The 15470-nt window shown below is 37.2% G+C and overlaps 3 protein-coding genes across 3 annotated transcripts; all 3 read left to right on the top strand.

Annotated features, from left to right (window-relative positions):
- The first annotated feature begins 41 nt into the window (after positions 1 to 41).
- Positions 42 to 4341, top strand: LOC113045679 (PX domain-containing protein 1). The gene is given in 5 exon segments (XM_074559815.1): positions 42 to 1119; positions 1212 to 1312; positions 1405 to 1519; positions 1613 to 1712; positions 1831 to 4341. Coding segments are annotated over 5 exon segments (765 nt in total). The 5' UTR covers positions 42 to 884; the 3' UTR covers positions 2045 to 4341.
- Positions 2840 to 5407, top strand: LOC113046326 (melanopsin). The gene is given in 6 exon segments (XM_074559819.1): positions 2840 to 2936; positions 4140 to 4213; positions 4215 to 4305; positions 4308 to 4502; positions 4505 to 4611; positions 4613 to 5407. Coding segments are annotated over 6 exon segments (627 nt in total). The 3' UTR covers positions 4676 to 5407.
- A 947-nt stretch (positions 5408 to 6354) lies between these two features.
- tmem53 (transmembrane protein 53) lies at positions 6355 to 8839 on the top strand. The gene is made up of 3 exons (XM_026206235.1): positions 6355 to 6582; positions 6784 to 6887; positions 7933 to 8839. Exons 1-3 carry the CDS (start codon positions 6528 to 6530, stop codon positions 8629 to 8631), a joined length of 858 nt encoding a protein of 285 aa, XP_026062020.1. The 5' UTR covers positions 6355 to 6527; the 3' UTR covers positions 8632 to 8839.
- Positions 8840 to 15470: the final 6631 nt, after the last annotated feature.

Below are 15470 nucleotides of genomic sequence, written 5' to 3'. Positions count from 1 at the left end.
TGGTTTTAAATAAGAATAATCACCTCAGAACTGACACATTAACTTAAGCCACGGTTTAATAAGTTAAGTGGAATGTAGGTGAATGTTATTTGCTGTATTTCAGTAGGAGGTTAATTATAGCTTTAAAATAGAAAGAGATTAAAGGATTGACCCGTGATGCAGCAAGCGTAATACTTATCTTAAAACGACAAGCAAATCCTACTACCAATCCAATAGAAACTGGATTATTTCACCTGTTGCTTAACGCACGAGGAGCCAAATTCTTATTATCATAGGAATGGAAACTTTAATTTGTCATTTTGTTTTAAGGATATCGCTGATTTTAACATCCTTCCTGTTAACATCCTAAATCATGGGTCTGACATTTATTTTCTTTGACACTTTTCAGCTCGAGCTCAACTTTATGCAAATGAGCAGTGATAGGCTGTTGCAACAACCAATGAAATTTCATCTAGTGACCTGCCGCCTGATGCTGCGGCAGATTAAAAACGCCCATTTACAGCCATCAAGAAGAATAACTGACTAGAAGAACTCCATCGACTTTAATCGATGTGGGAACGCTCCCACTTGAGAAATTCCTAATTTTGGAAGAGCGTTCACAGGGAATGTAGGCAAATGGAGCTTTCAGAGCTCATTGTCTGCAGGCGAAGAGAAAAGCGGAGGAGTTTAAAGTTTGTTCAGTTTGTGTCAGAAGATTTGCGATTTGCTGTCAGATAATAAACCTGTTCTATTTTCTATGGAATATCCGCCGTTCTATCAACTGTATCTTTCGATTTTACAGCGGAACACATTTCTTATTTAGTATTATTCAATTTAGGTTAAGAAATAATTAGTTTAATTACTATTTAATGTGTGTATAATACGACTCCGTGACGGGTGTTAATATGGAGACCTTTCCTCGGCTGACAGTGAATGACTGTTGGGTCATTGGGCTCGAGCGCTTCGCTGTTGGTGCTGCCGGAGAAGAAGAAGAGTTTTTCGAGATTAGGATTGAATGGTCTGAAAAAAGCATAACATATCTGCGAAGGAGATATAACGATCTAGCAAAACTTGTTAAAAATTTAAGTATATCATTTCCAGATGACGGAGGACGTTTGTCTCAATCAATGATGCATAAGGGTATGACATTTATGTACATTTGTGACATTTGAAATAAGGGGCCATTTAACCGATTAGAGACTAAATTATTCTATGTGTGTATGTTTTACCAGCACTACAGCAGATAAAAGAAGCAGAGGAAAACAATAACGTTAAAACGAGGTAGGATGAAGTGGAAAAATTACTGAGAAATATAATTAAAATGCCACAAAAGGTGCTTCATTAGACTAGCCTTTCAATTCCCTGTAAATAATAAATGTATAGATGCCCTAGAGTAAATAATCATGCATGTAATTTATTTTCCAGTTCTCTCACTCTGAGGCAGTTCTTACATTTTTCAAGACTTCTCCTCTTGACTACACTCTGAAAACCATGTATGAACCAATCCAGCCTCTCTACCTGAGTCCTGTCACTATAGCTGGTGAGTTTGTGAGTTATAATGCTGTATTGATCCTGAACTGATACTTGATTTTAAACTGTAGTTTTTAAGCTAATATATGATGCTTTTCTACAGATGTAAGACGGGCCAATGGGTTTTGTTTGGCCAATACAGAAACTGTTGTTTTTGATCCGTATTCACTAGCACAAGGAGCAGAAACATCATCAAAGTACAGGTAAATATCTGACAAATTAACATCCTAATAGCTACACTTCTATTCCGTTGATATATTGCTCAAGCAAATTTGACATATGTGCAATCAAAATGTATGCATTTTATTTAATCACATCCAGCTCTGAGATTGAGTCCCAGATGTGGACTGGAATGAGAAATCCAAATGGGATCAGATGCATCAAGGAAACTGTTCACAAACCTGGCAAGGGCTTCATGACTGCTGGTACTCCTGGAAGCAAAGACACAGACTATCAACCGAAAATATCACAGATTACCACCAGCAACATGACCTACCTTGACCTACAAGCCTGTGAGACGGATATTCTTGAATGACATAATGCACTTGACAATGTAAAATACAGCTTTCTAGTGTGGAAGTCCACAGAAACATTAGTTGTTAAGGCTTAGTCTGCAAGGATAATATATTTTTTAAATAAAATAATGCATTTCTAAAGATTTCTAAAAATGGATATGAATAATATTTTTTAAAATTTAGATTAACTGTAATATTAATTAAAAAAGTTAACCACACACCTGATTAATGTTCTCTGGTTCATTTGCTAGCATTTACGAGTCATAAAATGCTTAGTTGATGAGTGATATCTCAAGGTAATTTATTGTGAATGAAGTCAACCAATTGTGGAAAATTTCCTATAAAGTTGTTTATAAACTAATAAAGCAATGCATTACTTTTAAATTTATAAGACAATTTATGAGATACCTTTTCAAATAAGTAGTGCAAGTTACTTTGTTTGCATTTATTAATTGTCAACCACTCCTGCCCCGTGTTGAGAGAAATTGGGATTGAGGTGCAGAGGCACTTCCTTCAGGCTGTGGCTTTTGGTGTGAAAGAGCCTTTACTGTTGCCAAAAATACATTTTTTTAATTTATTTTTTTAAAATAAATAATTAAACACGCCCAGCTCTGGTGACAAAAGTAACGCAAATAATGAAACATTAATTTCCATAAAAGTAATGCAATTGTTTACTTTTTTTATAGAGTAATGCAATATTGTAATGCATTACATTTTTAAAAGTAACGTTCATCAAATCTGTATATGGTTGTTGAGCATTAAATATCAAAACCTTTGGAACAAATGGTTTACACTCTTCTGGTGAGTACTCAAATATGTCTATGAGAATCAGACATTTGTCAATGAGGTCAGACACTGATGAGGACTGGCTTGCAGTCAGCAATTCTGTTTATTCCACAGGTGTTCAGTGGGGTTCATGCCTGGGCTTTTGTGTAGGCCTGTCAAGATCTTCCTCAGTAAATCATTAATTTATGGGCATTGCATTGTGCACAAAGGGGGCATTGTCATGCTGTAGGGGAAAAGGCCGTCTCCAAATTGTTGCCACAAATTTGGAAGCACACCATTCTAAAGAATGTCATTGTATGTCATTTGAGTATTTTTAGATTTCTTTTTCCCTCTGGAATTAAAGGGCCTGTCCAAACAGTTTGCTCATTAACTAGAAACGGCATGTTCACATCCTTTTAGCCACTTACTAAACTCTATATCTAACTAGATTCAGTTTTAATACTGACTGCTAAGAAATTCATCTGTTTTTTTTTCTTTTTCATATATTTTTATTTTTTTTGCCAAGTCCTTATTGTGAAAAAGATTTAAGGCTATAGGCTGATCATTATTTAAATGGAATAGGGAGAATAATTTCAGTCCACGTTCAGGTCAGTGAGCAGTTCCCATAATGATGGATGTTAATCAGTCCTTATTGGAACAGTCATTGTGCTCCACTTTGACATTGAATAAATTGATTTGGATCACTGCATCCACTCAAACAATCCATACACCCCTTATTTTGTGTCAAGAAGTTATTTTTTTTCCATCAACATCTGCCCTAATTTACTTATCTAAACAACAGACAGTAGAAGCATATTTAAAAATTTTAATCACTTCTAAAAATCGAAAACACTTTTCATGGTCTACATTTCCTCCTTTTGACCTCTTTACCTCTCACAGGGTTAATCAACTCACTGCAAACATTTCAAATGAAACATTCAAACTTGAAATAATGTAATGCCTTTTCTGTGTGAGCCCCATTTATTAACATTATTATACATAATTTAAGGTCGTAGTCACAGGGTAAAGTGGGTCATCACTATACAAATTTATCTTCTTATTTCTCTATTACATCTGGCCAAACCACAAACTACTTTCTGATCAATAATAACTTGGTGGTGTACTGATTAGTATATAAAAAGCTAATGTATTGTGTCACCATTCACAGACTGACACAAAGAGGAGAACAGTACTGTTTATTATTTAGCATGAGAATTTAACAGCTATTTCACTTCTTTTAATAAAATTACCATCAGTTTTGTATACACACACATTTATGACTCTGAGACATCAAACCTCAAAACATGAGCCATCACTACTAATGGAGAGGGCATCATTGTGCCTCCGGAGACATCAACATATTTGTGGTGAACCTGGTTGTAGCTGATTCCTTCATGTCCCTCACTCAGTCACCAGTGTTCAGGGTTCTTCGCAGCCAGCCTGCACAGACGCTACGCATTTTGCGGCGCTCTCTTTGGGATCTGTTCCATGATGACTTTGACTGCCATAACTGCCGATCGTTCCTTGACATAACTCAGAGTTAGTCGACAAAAGCAGGTGTGGTATTGGCCGTTGTGTGGCTCTACTCCCTGGGCTGGAGCCTTCCACCATTCTTTGGCTGGAGTGCTTATATTCCAGAGGGTCTTCAGACTTCCTGTTCTTGGGACTATATGACCTTCACTCCTTCAGTGCGTGTGTACACCATCCTCCTCTATTTTTTGCGTTCTTCATCCCATTAGGCATTATTGCTAGCTGCTACTTTGCAGTTTGCCAACCTATCCGAGCTGTGGGGAAGGAAATATGAGAGTTGGATTGTGGGGAAATCCACAAGCTCTATGAACGCATGCGAAATGAATGGAAAATGGCTAAAGTTGCCCTCCTGGTAATTTAGCATTTTGTAATATCGTGGTTGCCCTACTCTGTGGTGTCCCTCACTGCCACGGCTGGCTATCCCCACCTCCTGACTCCCTACATGAATTCAGTACTTGCTGGGATTGACAGGGCCTCAGCCAATCCATAATTCCATCATATATGCAATTATGCATCCAATGTATCAGGTGGCTATTGCCAATTATATTCCGATACTCCACCCCATTTTACATGTCAAAGAGAAGGATCTCCATTCCTCTTTTAGTTCCGGAAGTGTCAGTTCACGTTGTCCGACCCTCACTAGCCAGTGCTCTCTGGGGGTAAGCATCGGCAATTTTGCATGAGCTAATGGTCACTGGGGGAAGACACTCTTGTCTTCTGCATTAGAAAGTGATTCTTGTTGGACTGAGAGTGAAGCTGATGGTTTCAGCATCAATTCGCTGACCTTCGGTCGTTGTGTATCCACGGAGATCTCTACAGATACTGCCATTCTCTCACCAGGGTCAAGTACTAACAGCTTCAGTGGGCAGAAGTCAGAGAAGACGCACAGAGTTGTAAGCGCACTGGTTCCATCTATTAATTTTAAAACAGATACAGCCGAGGGCAAATCTCTGTCTGATGGGAAAGCTTTGCTTCTTGGGGGGAAAGAAAGGGAATGATGCTTCAGAGTAATTTTGGTACTAGTAACCTGAGTAGTACCAAGGCCCACGGGGGCTTTTTTTTATTATAAATATATATTCATGTGCCCTTCTTTACTTTACAAGCCTCTCTCATGTAAGATTTGTCAGCTTTGTTTTGTGGTTTTTATTACAGTAAATGCATCTAAATTATGTTCGGCATAATTTTTATTTAAATAAATCAGCATATACAAATATCTTAAGAAGTCTTGTTTATTTCTAACATTCACTGTATTTCTAATTGTTGTGTTACAATAAAACAAATAGGTTTTTCCTGTTTTATACCTGGGGTCCAAAATGTTAACAGTTTTCACACAATTACCAAAAGCTTTAACCTCACATTTAAAGTAAATTTAAGGTCACAGTTAGTTTTGCAAGGAAGAAAAATGACAAATTTGGTTGAGGAGAAAATTGGACTTTGAATTGGTGTTTGAGCAACTTGACTTCATCATAAAAAAGGGTATTTTTCTTTATTTATTCCTTCTCTTTCTAGCTTGTATTTATTTGAACAATGTCTAAAACTTGGTATTACAAGCACATCCTGTGTCTGTTTGCCTCTTTAAGAAGAATCACTTTATGTATCCCTTAATTGTATGTCGCTTTGGATAAAAGCATCTGCAAAATGACAAAATCTAAATTAGATGCCTGATTTATGTTTGAAAAATGTTTATTACTGTAAACATTAATTTTGGCTTATATACACAACTTGCACCACAATAATTGTTTAATTTCTTACTCTCTGTCTTTGTACAAAATCCTACAATGACTCTAAAATATTTAGACAATTAAAATACTAAAATACATACAATGTATGAATTTAATTTGTCAAGACTGTCAAATCAAGATTCTCAGAACGTTAACTTAATATTTAACATTGAGAAGTTTATATTTTTTATTTGAAACCGAATATGTATTGTTGAATCGTTTGAATTTTAATTAACAATTATTAATCTTAAATGCAAAAAGTGCCTTTAAAGAGCCTTTATTTTGAACTTGTCTCTTGTGAATCGTGACCCGGATGTTGTATGGAACAATGGCACGCTGATATTCCCTGCTTCACTGTGAAATCGTGTACTGTGTACTGCCCCTGACTGGTGACTGTCCTCTCAGCAGCACAAGAGCAGTGAAATGCGACACTCGTTTGAAGTGAATTATTAATGAGAGACAGACGACTGGGTAAATAACCGTCAATATGGGAGATGATGGTATAGACTACAACATTGTATTTCCAGAAGCACTCACCTCAGGTAAGTGCTGTTCTAAGGCTGACAGCAGCTCAGGGTTGCGTTGTGTCAGAATTCCTTGCTCGTATGAATGGAAGCCTGCAAGCTGTGTTTAAACTTTAATTTAGATATGTTAAATTGGAAAGCTTCAATAGGAATGTGGCACTCATTGTACATACTGCAAGTCCTTGTTGTTTGGACACATCATTATTCCTGTCTTGACAGAGAAACACTGGCGCGGAACAAAGGAGCCAGTCGTTATTCTGCTGGGCTGGGCGGGCAGTAGAGACAAACATCTCGCCAAATACAGCTCCATTTATAATGAACAGGTGAGACAGTTTCATATGCCCTGCAAATTGTTTTTTCTTCAATTATGGTAACTGCTGGTCATGTGGGCTTTTAGAAAATAATCTCTCTTAAGCGCACTTACATTTACATTTATTCATTTAGCAGACGCTTTTATCTAAAGCACTTGTCTCACACTCACTATGCCTAATTTTTCTACAAATATGCACCACAGAGGAATTGTCATTTTATGTTTTTAGAAAATATCTTGAGCATTTCCATTACCATTTAATCATGAATAATTAATGTATACCAGATACCAACAAAGAAAAAAATATTTTCACAGCTACACTGGAAATGATGCATATCTATCTGTCTGTCTATATGTAAATATAATATTCTTATATTATATTTATGTTAATCAAACATCTCATGTCTCATGTTTCATATCGAGCATTATAACTTGAATAACTTTTGAGAAAACATCATTAGAACCACAATTGTGAGATGTCTATAATTGGTGTTTCAATTTTTTTTTTTACTCAAAATAAATATCATTTAATTATTTCACTCTGGGATTATCATAGGTGTACTATTAATTTGTATAATATTTAGTAATACTGTAACCTATAACTTCTATGAGAAAAGGTCCTGATAATGACATGGAGGAACATCTCATTGAAAAATCACTCCCTGAACTTTTTTTACAGCTGATGAACAGTAAAAACATTTGATGGCCAATCAGAATCCACCCAAGTTTAAATATTTTGATTATTCAAATCAGCATAAGATGTAACTTCAGTGCAAGCTTATAATAAACAGAAGATTATCATCTCTTAGTGTGGACTAGTTATAGATATACTTATCATTATGGTTAGCCTTCTTTGTGTGAATAGGCCTTGTGATATTCAAATCTGTGTATAAATGCCATTTGGAAGGAAAAACTAAATTTTAATGTGACCTTAATCTAACAAAAGAAAAATATGAAATCTGATAATTTTATTAAAAGTCAATCCATTTGGACACAAAGGTGGACCATAGTTACACCTATGCATAGAGTACTTTTAACAGCTTCTCTTTTCTTGGTAGGGATGTGTGACTCTACACTACACTGCTCCTTTGAAGACCGTTTTTATTTCAGAACCACTGGGCTACAAGGAACTAAGAAGCACTGCGCAAAAATTACTTGAACTTCTGTTTGACTATGAAGTGGAGAACAACCCAGTTTTCTTCCATGTGTTCAGCAATGGGGGCTTCATGCTTTACCGCTACATCGTTGAGTTATTGCACAGTAACAATCATTTCAGCACTCTTTGTGTGGTGGGCACGGTTGTGGACAGTGCTCCAGGCAGTCAAAATGTTATCGGGGCACTCCGAGCACTCAAAACCACCTTGGGGCCCAAAGTCAATGTGCTACTGCAATACTTCCTCCTGGCACTGTTTGCTGTGGCTGTTTTCCTTCTCAGGATGGTTTTGTATCCTGTGACCAAGTACTTTCACAAGAACCACTACGATGCCATGATGGAGCACCCGGCACCTTGGCCTCAGATGTACCTCTATTCTAGATCAGACCGGGTGATCAGGTACAGGGATGTGGAGAAGATGGTTAAAGTGTTGCGTGAGAAAGGGCTGACAGTTGAAAGTTTCGATTTCATCTCCCCAGCCCATGTGAGTCTATACAGAGACTGTCCAGAGGACTATTCCAGCAGGTGCCGGACGTTTCTGACCCAGTGCATGAGTTCTTCAGAGGAGACCATGAAGAAAAAACGCCTTCAAGTGCAACACTGATTATACACTTCTTGACCAGCTTGTTAATATACATGCTATGAATTTATATGGGCACCAACCAACTGCTGTTTAATAAATTAAAAGAATTGTTCTTAAGCCCATCATGAACTTTTAACGGGATTACATTTGTATCCTAACCTTTAGTGTTGTATGTATTGAGTGTGTTTGTGTATTTAAACATTGTGACTGAATAAATTCTTGTATTTGATCAATGTGCCTTCCTTGAATAAAAGCTTCTGTTGACTAAACCTGGTTAAAGTCAACATTTCCCAAGAGAAGTCAGTACTACCGGTAAGCTGCCCAGTTGCTTAAACTTATTAGACAAGTCTTACAATTTAGTCAGATACTTTTTTTTACGTAAAATCGTAGATTAGTCTGATTTGACGGTCTTTTATTAAGCTGCAACTGGCATGGAATTAAAAAAATAATGGAAATTATGTGTGTGTAAAACTTTCTGAAACTGCAAATCAGTTGTGAAGTGATTCACTGTTTTGGAACGCTTGAAACACTGCACACTAAGGTCATTTGCTGGTTAATGTATTGTAAAAGCAATGAAAAACTACAATAAGGCCTATGTGACCTTTTGTTAGTATGATTTGCATTTCGAAGCACTGATTCGAAACAAAAGATTCATAAAGGTTTGTAAGGCTTTGCCCATTACTAAAATGGGTATTTCTATTTGTTCTCTGCTGCTGATCTATAATATTTAACCTGAGAGTGAATTCTCTCATGGAGATTAAAACGGTGTATGATGTGTAAGAGAATCATTCTTTTAAGTTGGTTCTCTTTAATAGTATATTGAACCGGCTGATTCAGTGATTCAGATGGGTTTGAATGAAATCCATATCCAGCAAACGATGGGATGGGTCTTGAAAATGTATTGTCCAACCCACAAGCTGGAACTGCTTTGTCAGACCGGTCACTCAGTACAGCACCAAACAAATCCACTCAGTAACAATTCTTCTTTGTATTCAATTTGTAACATTGCCCAGTATTAACACCAAACCAGTTCCCTGTGCTCAGCTGCCATTGTATCAACATTTACAGAGTTCATCCTACATGCTATCATTTACCAGCATTATAGAAGATGCAGTAACTTCACTACCCTTAAATTTATCATAGAGAGATATTTCACTTCCAAGCAGGTAAGATTGGCCTTTGTCAATCTTGTCAATCAGCCAGTTTGTGATCAGGAGGGTTTCAAATCGGTCAGGCAGAGGTTCTCATGGCATGTCTCCGACTGTCCTGTCTGAAATTTCAGAGCGAGTCACTGGCATTTATGTTTCTGGAAAGCTGAATATGGTGTTTCAAATATAATTTCAAACCACAGATAGGAAGAGAGAAAGAGATTTAGTTTAGTTTATTTATATGTTTAGAAACATATGAAACTGCTTATTGAAGTGTAACATTAATGAATAGCTTTGTTTCTGTTTGGTTGGTCATGATGCTAGCATTGCTTATGTTTTCTTGAAAAAAGTGTTTCAGGACTGACTTCAAATAAAGTTGTTATGTGACAGTACAAATAAAAAAGAAGAAGAAAAAAATGTATATAAAATTCGCAAGAGTACTCCTTTTGTGCTTTCATGCCTTTGTTTTGCTGCTAGAACTGTTCATTTAGCTGTAGCACATTTTTTTCAGTAGAGGGCATCATTTCTCCATGATTCACTACTGTTCTTTTAACAAAGCGCCTCTCTCTGTCCGTTTGACTTTGTTCTGTGTGATAGCATGTGTGTGAAAAAAAAACAAAAAAACAATTAAGCACAAAATTTAAACTCAGCTAATATTACTGATCACATCTGATACTGAGATCAGGAGTAAAAAGCATCCAGACTAAGGTTAACAGGAGAAGATGACCTTTTGGCTTTCAAATAACTTTTATCATTGGATTTCTTTTAAGCAGCAGGCTTATGTAATTGACAGCACAGTGTATAATGACAACGCCATGAAAGAGTCCTGATATTGCCCTGAGAGTTAATGAAGTCGCACAGTGTGATGAGGGAAGATTGTGGTGGAAAGGGGTCAACAGGCCTCTTCAGCCCTCTCGTCCATGGAAAATGGTGGCTGTCAGCCACCGAACATTATAGGAATCTGAATGCCCACACAGCACACTAACCCAGAGATTAATGATTTAAAATAGTGCTGTTTGGCAGCTGAGCCTCCTTTGCGCTGTAATAGTCAAGAAACTATGAGAAAGAAAAGTAGGATCCTAAAATAGTTGTGTAATTAAATGTGTATTTTTATAATTACATTTGCATTTAGTCATTTAGTAGACGCTTTTATTTAAAGTGACATACAAATGAGGACAATGGAAGTAATCAAAATCAACATAAGAGCAATGTAAGTGCTATGACAAGTCTCAGTTGGCCTAATGCAGTATACGTAGCAAAGTTTTTTTTAATGAATATATAAAAAGAAAACAGAATAGAAAAGATTGGAGCAAGCTAGTGTTAGAGGCCTTTTTTGGTTTATGTTAATTGTATAATAAATAAAAAATAAACAGACAGAATACAAAAAAAGATAGAGAAGCTAGTGTTAGATTTTTTTTATAAAGTTTGAAATTTTAGAAATGAATAGAGTGCAAGTCTAAAACCATCTTTTTATAGAATAGAATTAGAATGGAGAGTGCTAGAGTTAGAGGGTCAAAAAAAGATGGAAGAGATGTGTTTTTAGCTGATTCTTGAAGATGGCTAAGGACTCGGCTTGAGTTGGGCAGATCATTCCACCAGGAGGGAACATTTAATGAAAAAGTCTGAGAAAGTGCTTTTGTGTCTCTTTTGGATGGCATAATAAAGCAATGTTTATCTACAGAACGCAAGATTCTAGAGGGCACATAAATCTAAATTAATGAATTTAGCTAAAGGGGTGCAGAGCCAGTGGTGGTTTTGTAGGCAATTGTGGTTTGTAGGTGAATTTTATGCAAGCAGCTATTGGTAGCCAGTGCAAACTGATAAATATAGGTGTGATGTGCATTATTTTCGGTTCTTTAAAAATTAATCTTGATGCCGGGTTCTGGATTAGTTGTAAAGGTTTGATAGAACTGGCTGGAAGGCCTGCCAAGAGAGCATTGCAGTAGTCCAGCCTGGACTGAACAAGAGCTTGAACAAGGAGTTGTGACCATAGACTGTATAAAAACATGGACATAGTGTCCGTGACGTCAACCATAGGCTCTTGAAGAGCATTTTTGAAGCTCAAAGTTTGCAGAGCAGGCCGTTGCCATGTCTCCTGGACAATCGCAAATGGGCAAAAAGGCGGGAGCTGGCTGCTGAAACCATGCCCACCTAGCTCAACAGCAGTGTCAACAGTGGCAATCAACCTGTCACTCAAGTGGTCACGCCCTTAATTATGCAAAATTTTAAGGCTTAATATAATTTAAATGGATGAGTTATAAAAAAAATTCACCCCCCTCACAGTTGTCATGAAGGGCAAAATTAGCTATATAGAACAAAATCATTTTCAGAACCAGACTGTAAATATGTTTTTTTTCTGCTGTAAATTTGGACATTTTAACATGGGGAGTCTATGGGACTGACTCCCTTATTGCGGCCAGTCGATGAATTGCAGTTTTAGTCACTTCGTTGTTGGCTGCACGAGAGAGAGCGAGAGGTTGCCACTGTTCCGAAAGAAAGGCCCTGATCTTCTTAATGTTAAATAAAGCAAATCTACAAGACCGGGTAGTTTTAACAATATGGTCTGAGAAAGTCAGCTGATTCTCTTCGTTCTGTGAGAGAAATGCAGAGACTTGATTGAGCAAAGCACGTTCAAGTGTTTTTGCAATGAAAGGAAGAAGGGAATCTGGTCTGTAGTTCTTTAAAAGAGATGGGAAGGGTGGGTTTCTTAAGTAGTGGGGTTATACCTAAACCCCCTCCCCTCTTTACCCCCAGCTCCCATATCTCCAGGTCCTTCCACTCCCCCTGCCACTAACAAACTGTGACCTGCACCAGACACTTTGTGCAGCATTGGTCTGCTCACTACCTCACCTCATTCAACTACCCCTTCAGTCAGTTTAAATCAAGACCAGGGGCCGGATTCACAAAAATCTTCTTAAGAAATAAATTAATACATTTCTTAAGATAAATTCCATGAAGTTCATAAGAATGTTCTGAAGTGCAATTCTTGAAAAATTCTTAAGAAGTTCTCAAATATTTTCTTAAGAAAAAAAAATTTCTTAAGAAGAAAATATCAGCCATTATGTGAATGAATACATGACACAATGCTAAACTCAAACGATTGTCTTCTTGTGCTTCCGGTAGATTACCCTAATAATCATAATAAGCACGCACCATAGACTGTATATTTTCATTGTGACTTTGACTGGCGCTCAGCTTCACGGTTTTTAATGCAGACTGTTTTTGAACAGATACTTTTAAAATAGCCTGTCTCAAGCTGCAGTGATATGTTTCATTTTTGTGCCGTGTTTTTGCGCTCTCATCTGAGTGAACGCTTCAGGTATGTGAGTCCGCGCTTCTACAGCAAATGCATCCTGTGCATTCATATGCACTCAATACTGCCAAATAATATGTATTTATAAGCTCAAATTAAAGGAGTTCAATTAAAGCTCACTATCTGACTCGTTTAGAGTTGCTAATGAGTTTTGAAGTCAGCAAAGAGCAGCATCACACACACAGGCTATTCGTGAGCGATCATGTTTACATTAACAGTCATCGCTGTCCCTTCAGAAAACTTGCATCCCTAGTCCTCCTATGTATTATATGTAGTAATCCAGTCTTGAGCTAAATCTTATGGATCTATGATGTTTACCTCGGACAGTTTGTCCAAATAACGTTTTTTGGCAGTGGCATTTAGTTTATCCAGATAGGGCCCCTTCTCTTTTTCTTTCAACTTCTCCATTTCTTCCATTCTTCTTCAATTTTACTTCGTTTTAGCCAAACACACCCACAATTAAATTTCACAGCAATGGTCTGCAAAAACCATTGACAGTAAAAGAAATGGACACAGCGACCCCATTGGATTCAATGGAGACAAGTGAAGTCAATTAGAAGCAAGCACTTCCTGTGGGTCGGGCGTACTGTGCAGACTCAAACTAAGCTTGATGACGTAGATGTCAAGTGAGCAACCTGTTAGTCTTCCAATCGCTGTGCCAAGAGAAATCTGAATCACCCACCGAATCTTCCAGAGAAGGCGAGCATGAACAGGAGCAAATTTTGGTAAGTATTCTGATTAATTATCTCCCTTGACTTTATGCCTCCACGTCCCCCCAATAGCCTCATAGACAGTAAAAGATTGCCTGCCAGCTTCTCCTCCTGTCCATACGGTAATTTCTCTACTGTGCGACAGAGAGTCGCAGGTTATGACGCAATCGTTAGCCTATTTTTTACAAAAACTGCTTCTATGGGACCATAATGTAAGATACAAGGTAATGGATCCTTTTTATACATTTTCGTGTTTCTTTAGAAATAATTAATGGACAAATGGAGTCTTTAAACGCCTCAGATGTAAAGTTATTCGCTGTCAAAGTGACGCCAAAATGAATGGGAGTTAATGGAATGCTAACAGCAGGTGGGGGTCCGGTAGCCAATGGCGGCGCTCAGGGGTGCTTCAAAAAAATATGAAACCCTGCCACCCTGGCAAAAATGTAAACAGAGATCGTGCCTCTAAACATGCTGCCCACGTCCCATCTGCGTGACGTACCATCACACTTCCTGTAGACGACGTGCCTCTTTATTTCTCTCCAAATACGTAGGAAATCAAATTAAACGAAAACTGACAAGATGATTGACTGCATTTTAAACAGTGACAGAATGTACGTAACTAAGCAACAGAGTGTCCGTTAAAGAAACAGCTAACTTAGGACGAAGTAGTATGTCCCAAAGCTTGCCTACTATTCTTGTACAATTTCAAAAATATGTACTTTTACTTCACAAAAAGAGTACATACTTTTAGGTAATAGTATAAGAAGGCGAATTGGGTCACAGCATAAAGAAAGTGGCAAAAAGAAAGTGACATGTGGCCAAGTATAGTTACCTATACTCGGAATTAGTGTTTTGCATTTAACCACAGGCGAAGAGTGAACCAACTCCAAGGTAAAGCTAAAAGCAGCCAAATCTATTAACTACAAACATCAGAAACCTGTCTTATTAGGCAAGAGCCAGACATGGGTGTCTTGTATAGGCTAATAAAATGTTTTAAATTGGACTGAATTTGCATTTAAAGACATTAGAAAGTGATAATAAAGGGAATAAATTATGTACAGAAATTACATTATCACTAACTTTGATCTGTCGCACTCTCAAAAAAAGTATTGTTATAATCACCGAAACGGTATACACTGCAAAATGAATCACTTACTTACATTGTACGTTTATCTGCACTTTGTTGTTTATGATGAGATAATTTGCGGAATTCAGTCATCGAACACGCACACGTTCAACAAAGCTGATGGGTTTCAGCGATGACTCATCTGAACGTCTCTGATTGGCCATTGCAGCTCTAAGCTCAACAGAATCGTCTGTGATTTGTTATGCGCAACACTGTAAAAATGATACGGTGCAAAACTAAAGATACACTAAATAAAATACGGTGCAACATGAGCAAATCTTAATTGAATGCTGCAGATAACACTTTCCATTCATTTACACTTCGTTTGACTGCTTTTCTCAAAGAGTACATTAATAATAATTTAATTATAATGATATATTTTACATGAACTTTTTTCTTTAGTTGTGTATCTATATAACACACTGGCTATGTTTAGAATGAAATTCTAGCTTAGAAATCACTGAATACTCAGTACACTGCATACTGCACACTAGTTTTAAATAGATTTTGGGAAATGTGATGGTTCATCTATGTATTCAGTACAGAAAATGTGCATACACCTA

The sequence above is a fragment of the Carassius auratus genome, chromosome 27 (genome assembly GCF_003368295.1).
Source record: "Carassius auratus strain Wakin chromosome 27, ASM336829v1, whole genome shotgun sequence".
NCBI lineage: Eukaryota > Metazoa > Chordata > Actinopteri > Cypriniformes > Cyprinidae > Carassius > Carassius auratus.
Note: the sequence above shows the minus strand (reverse complement) of the source record. Positions and strands in the feature narration are given on the sequence as shown.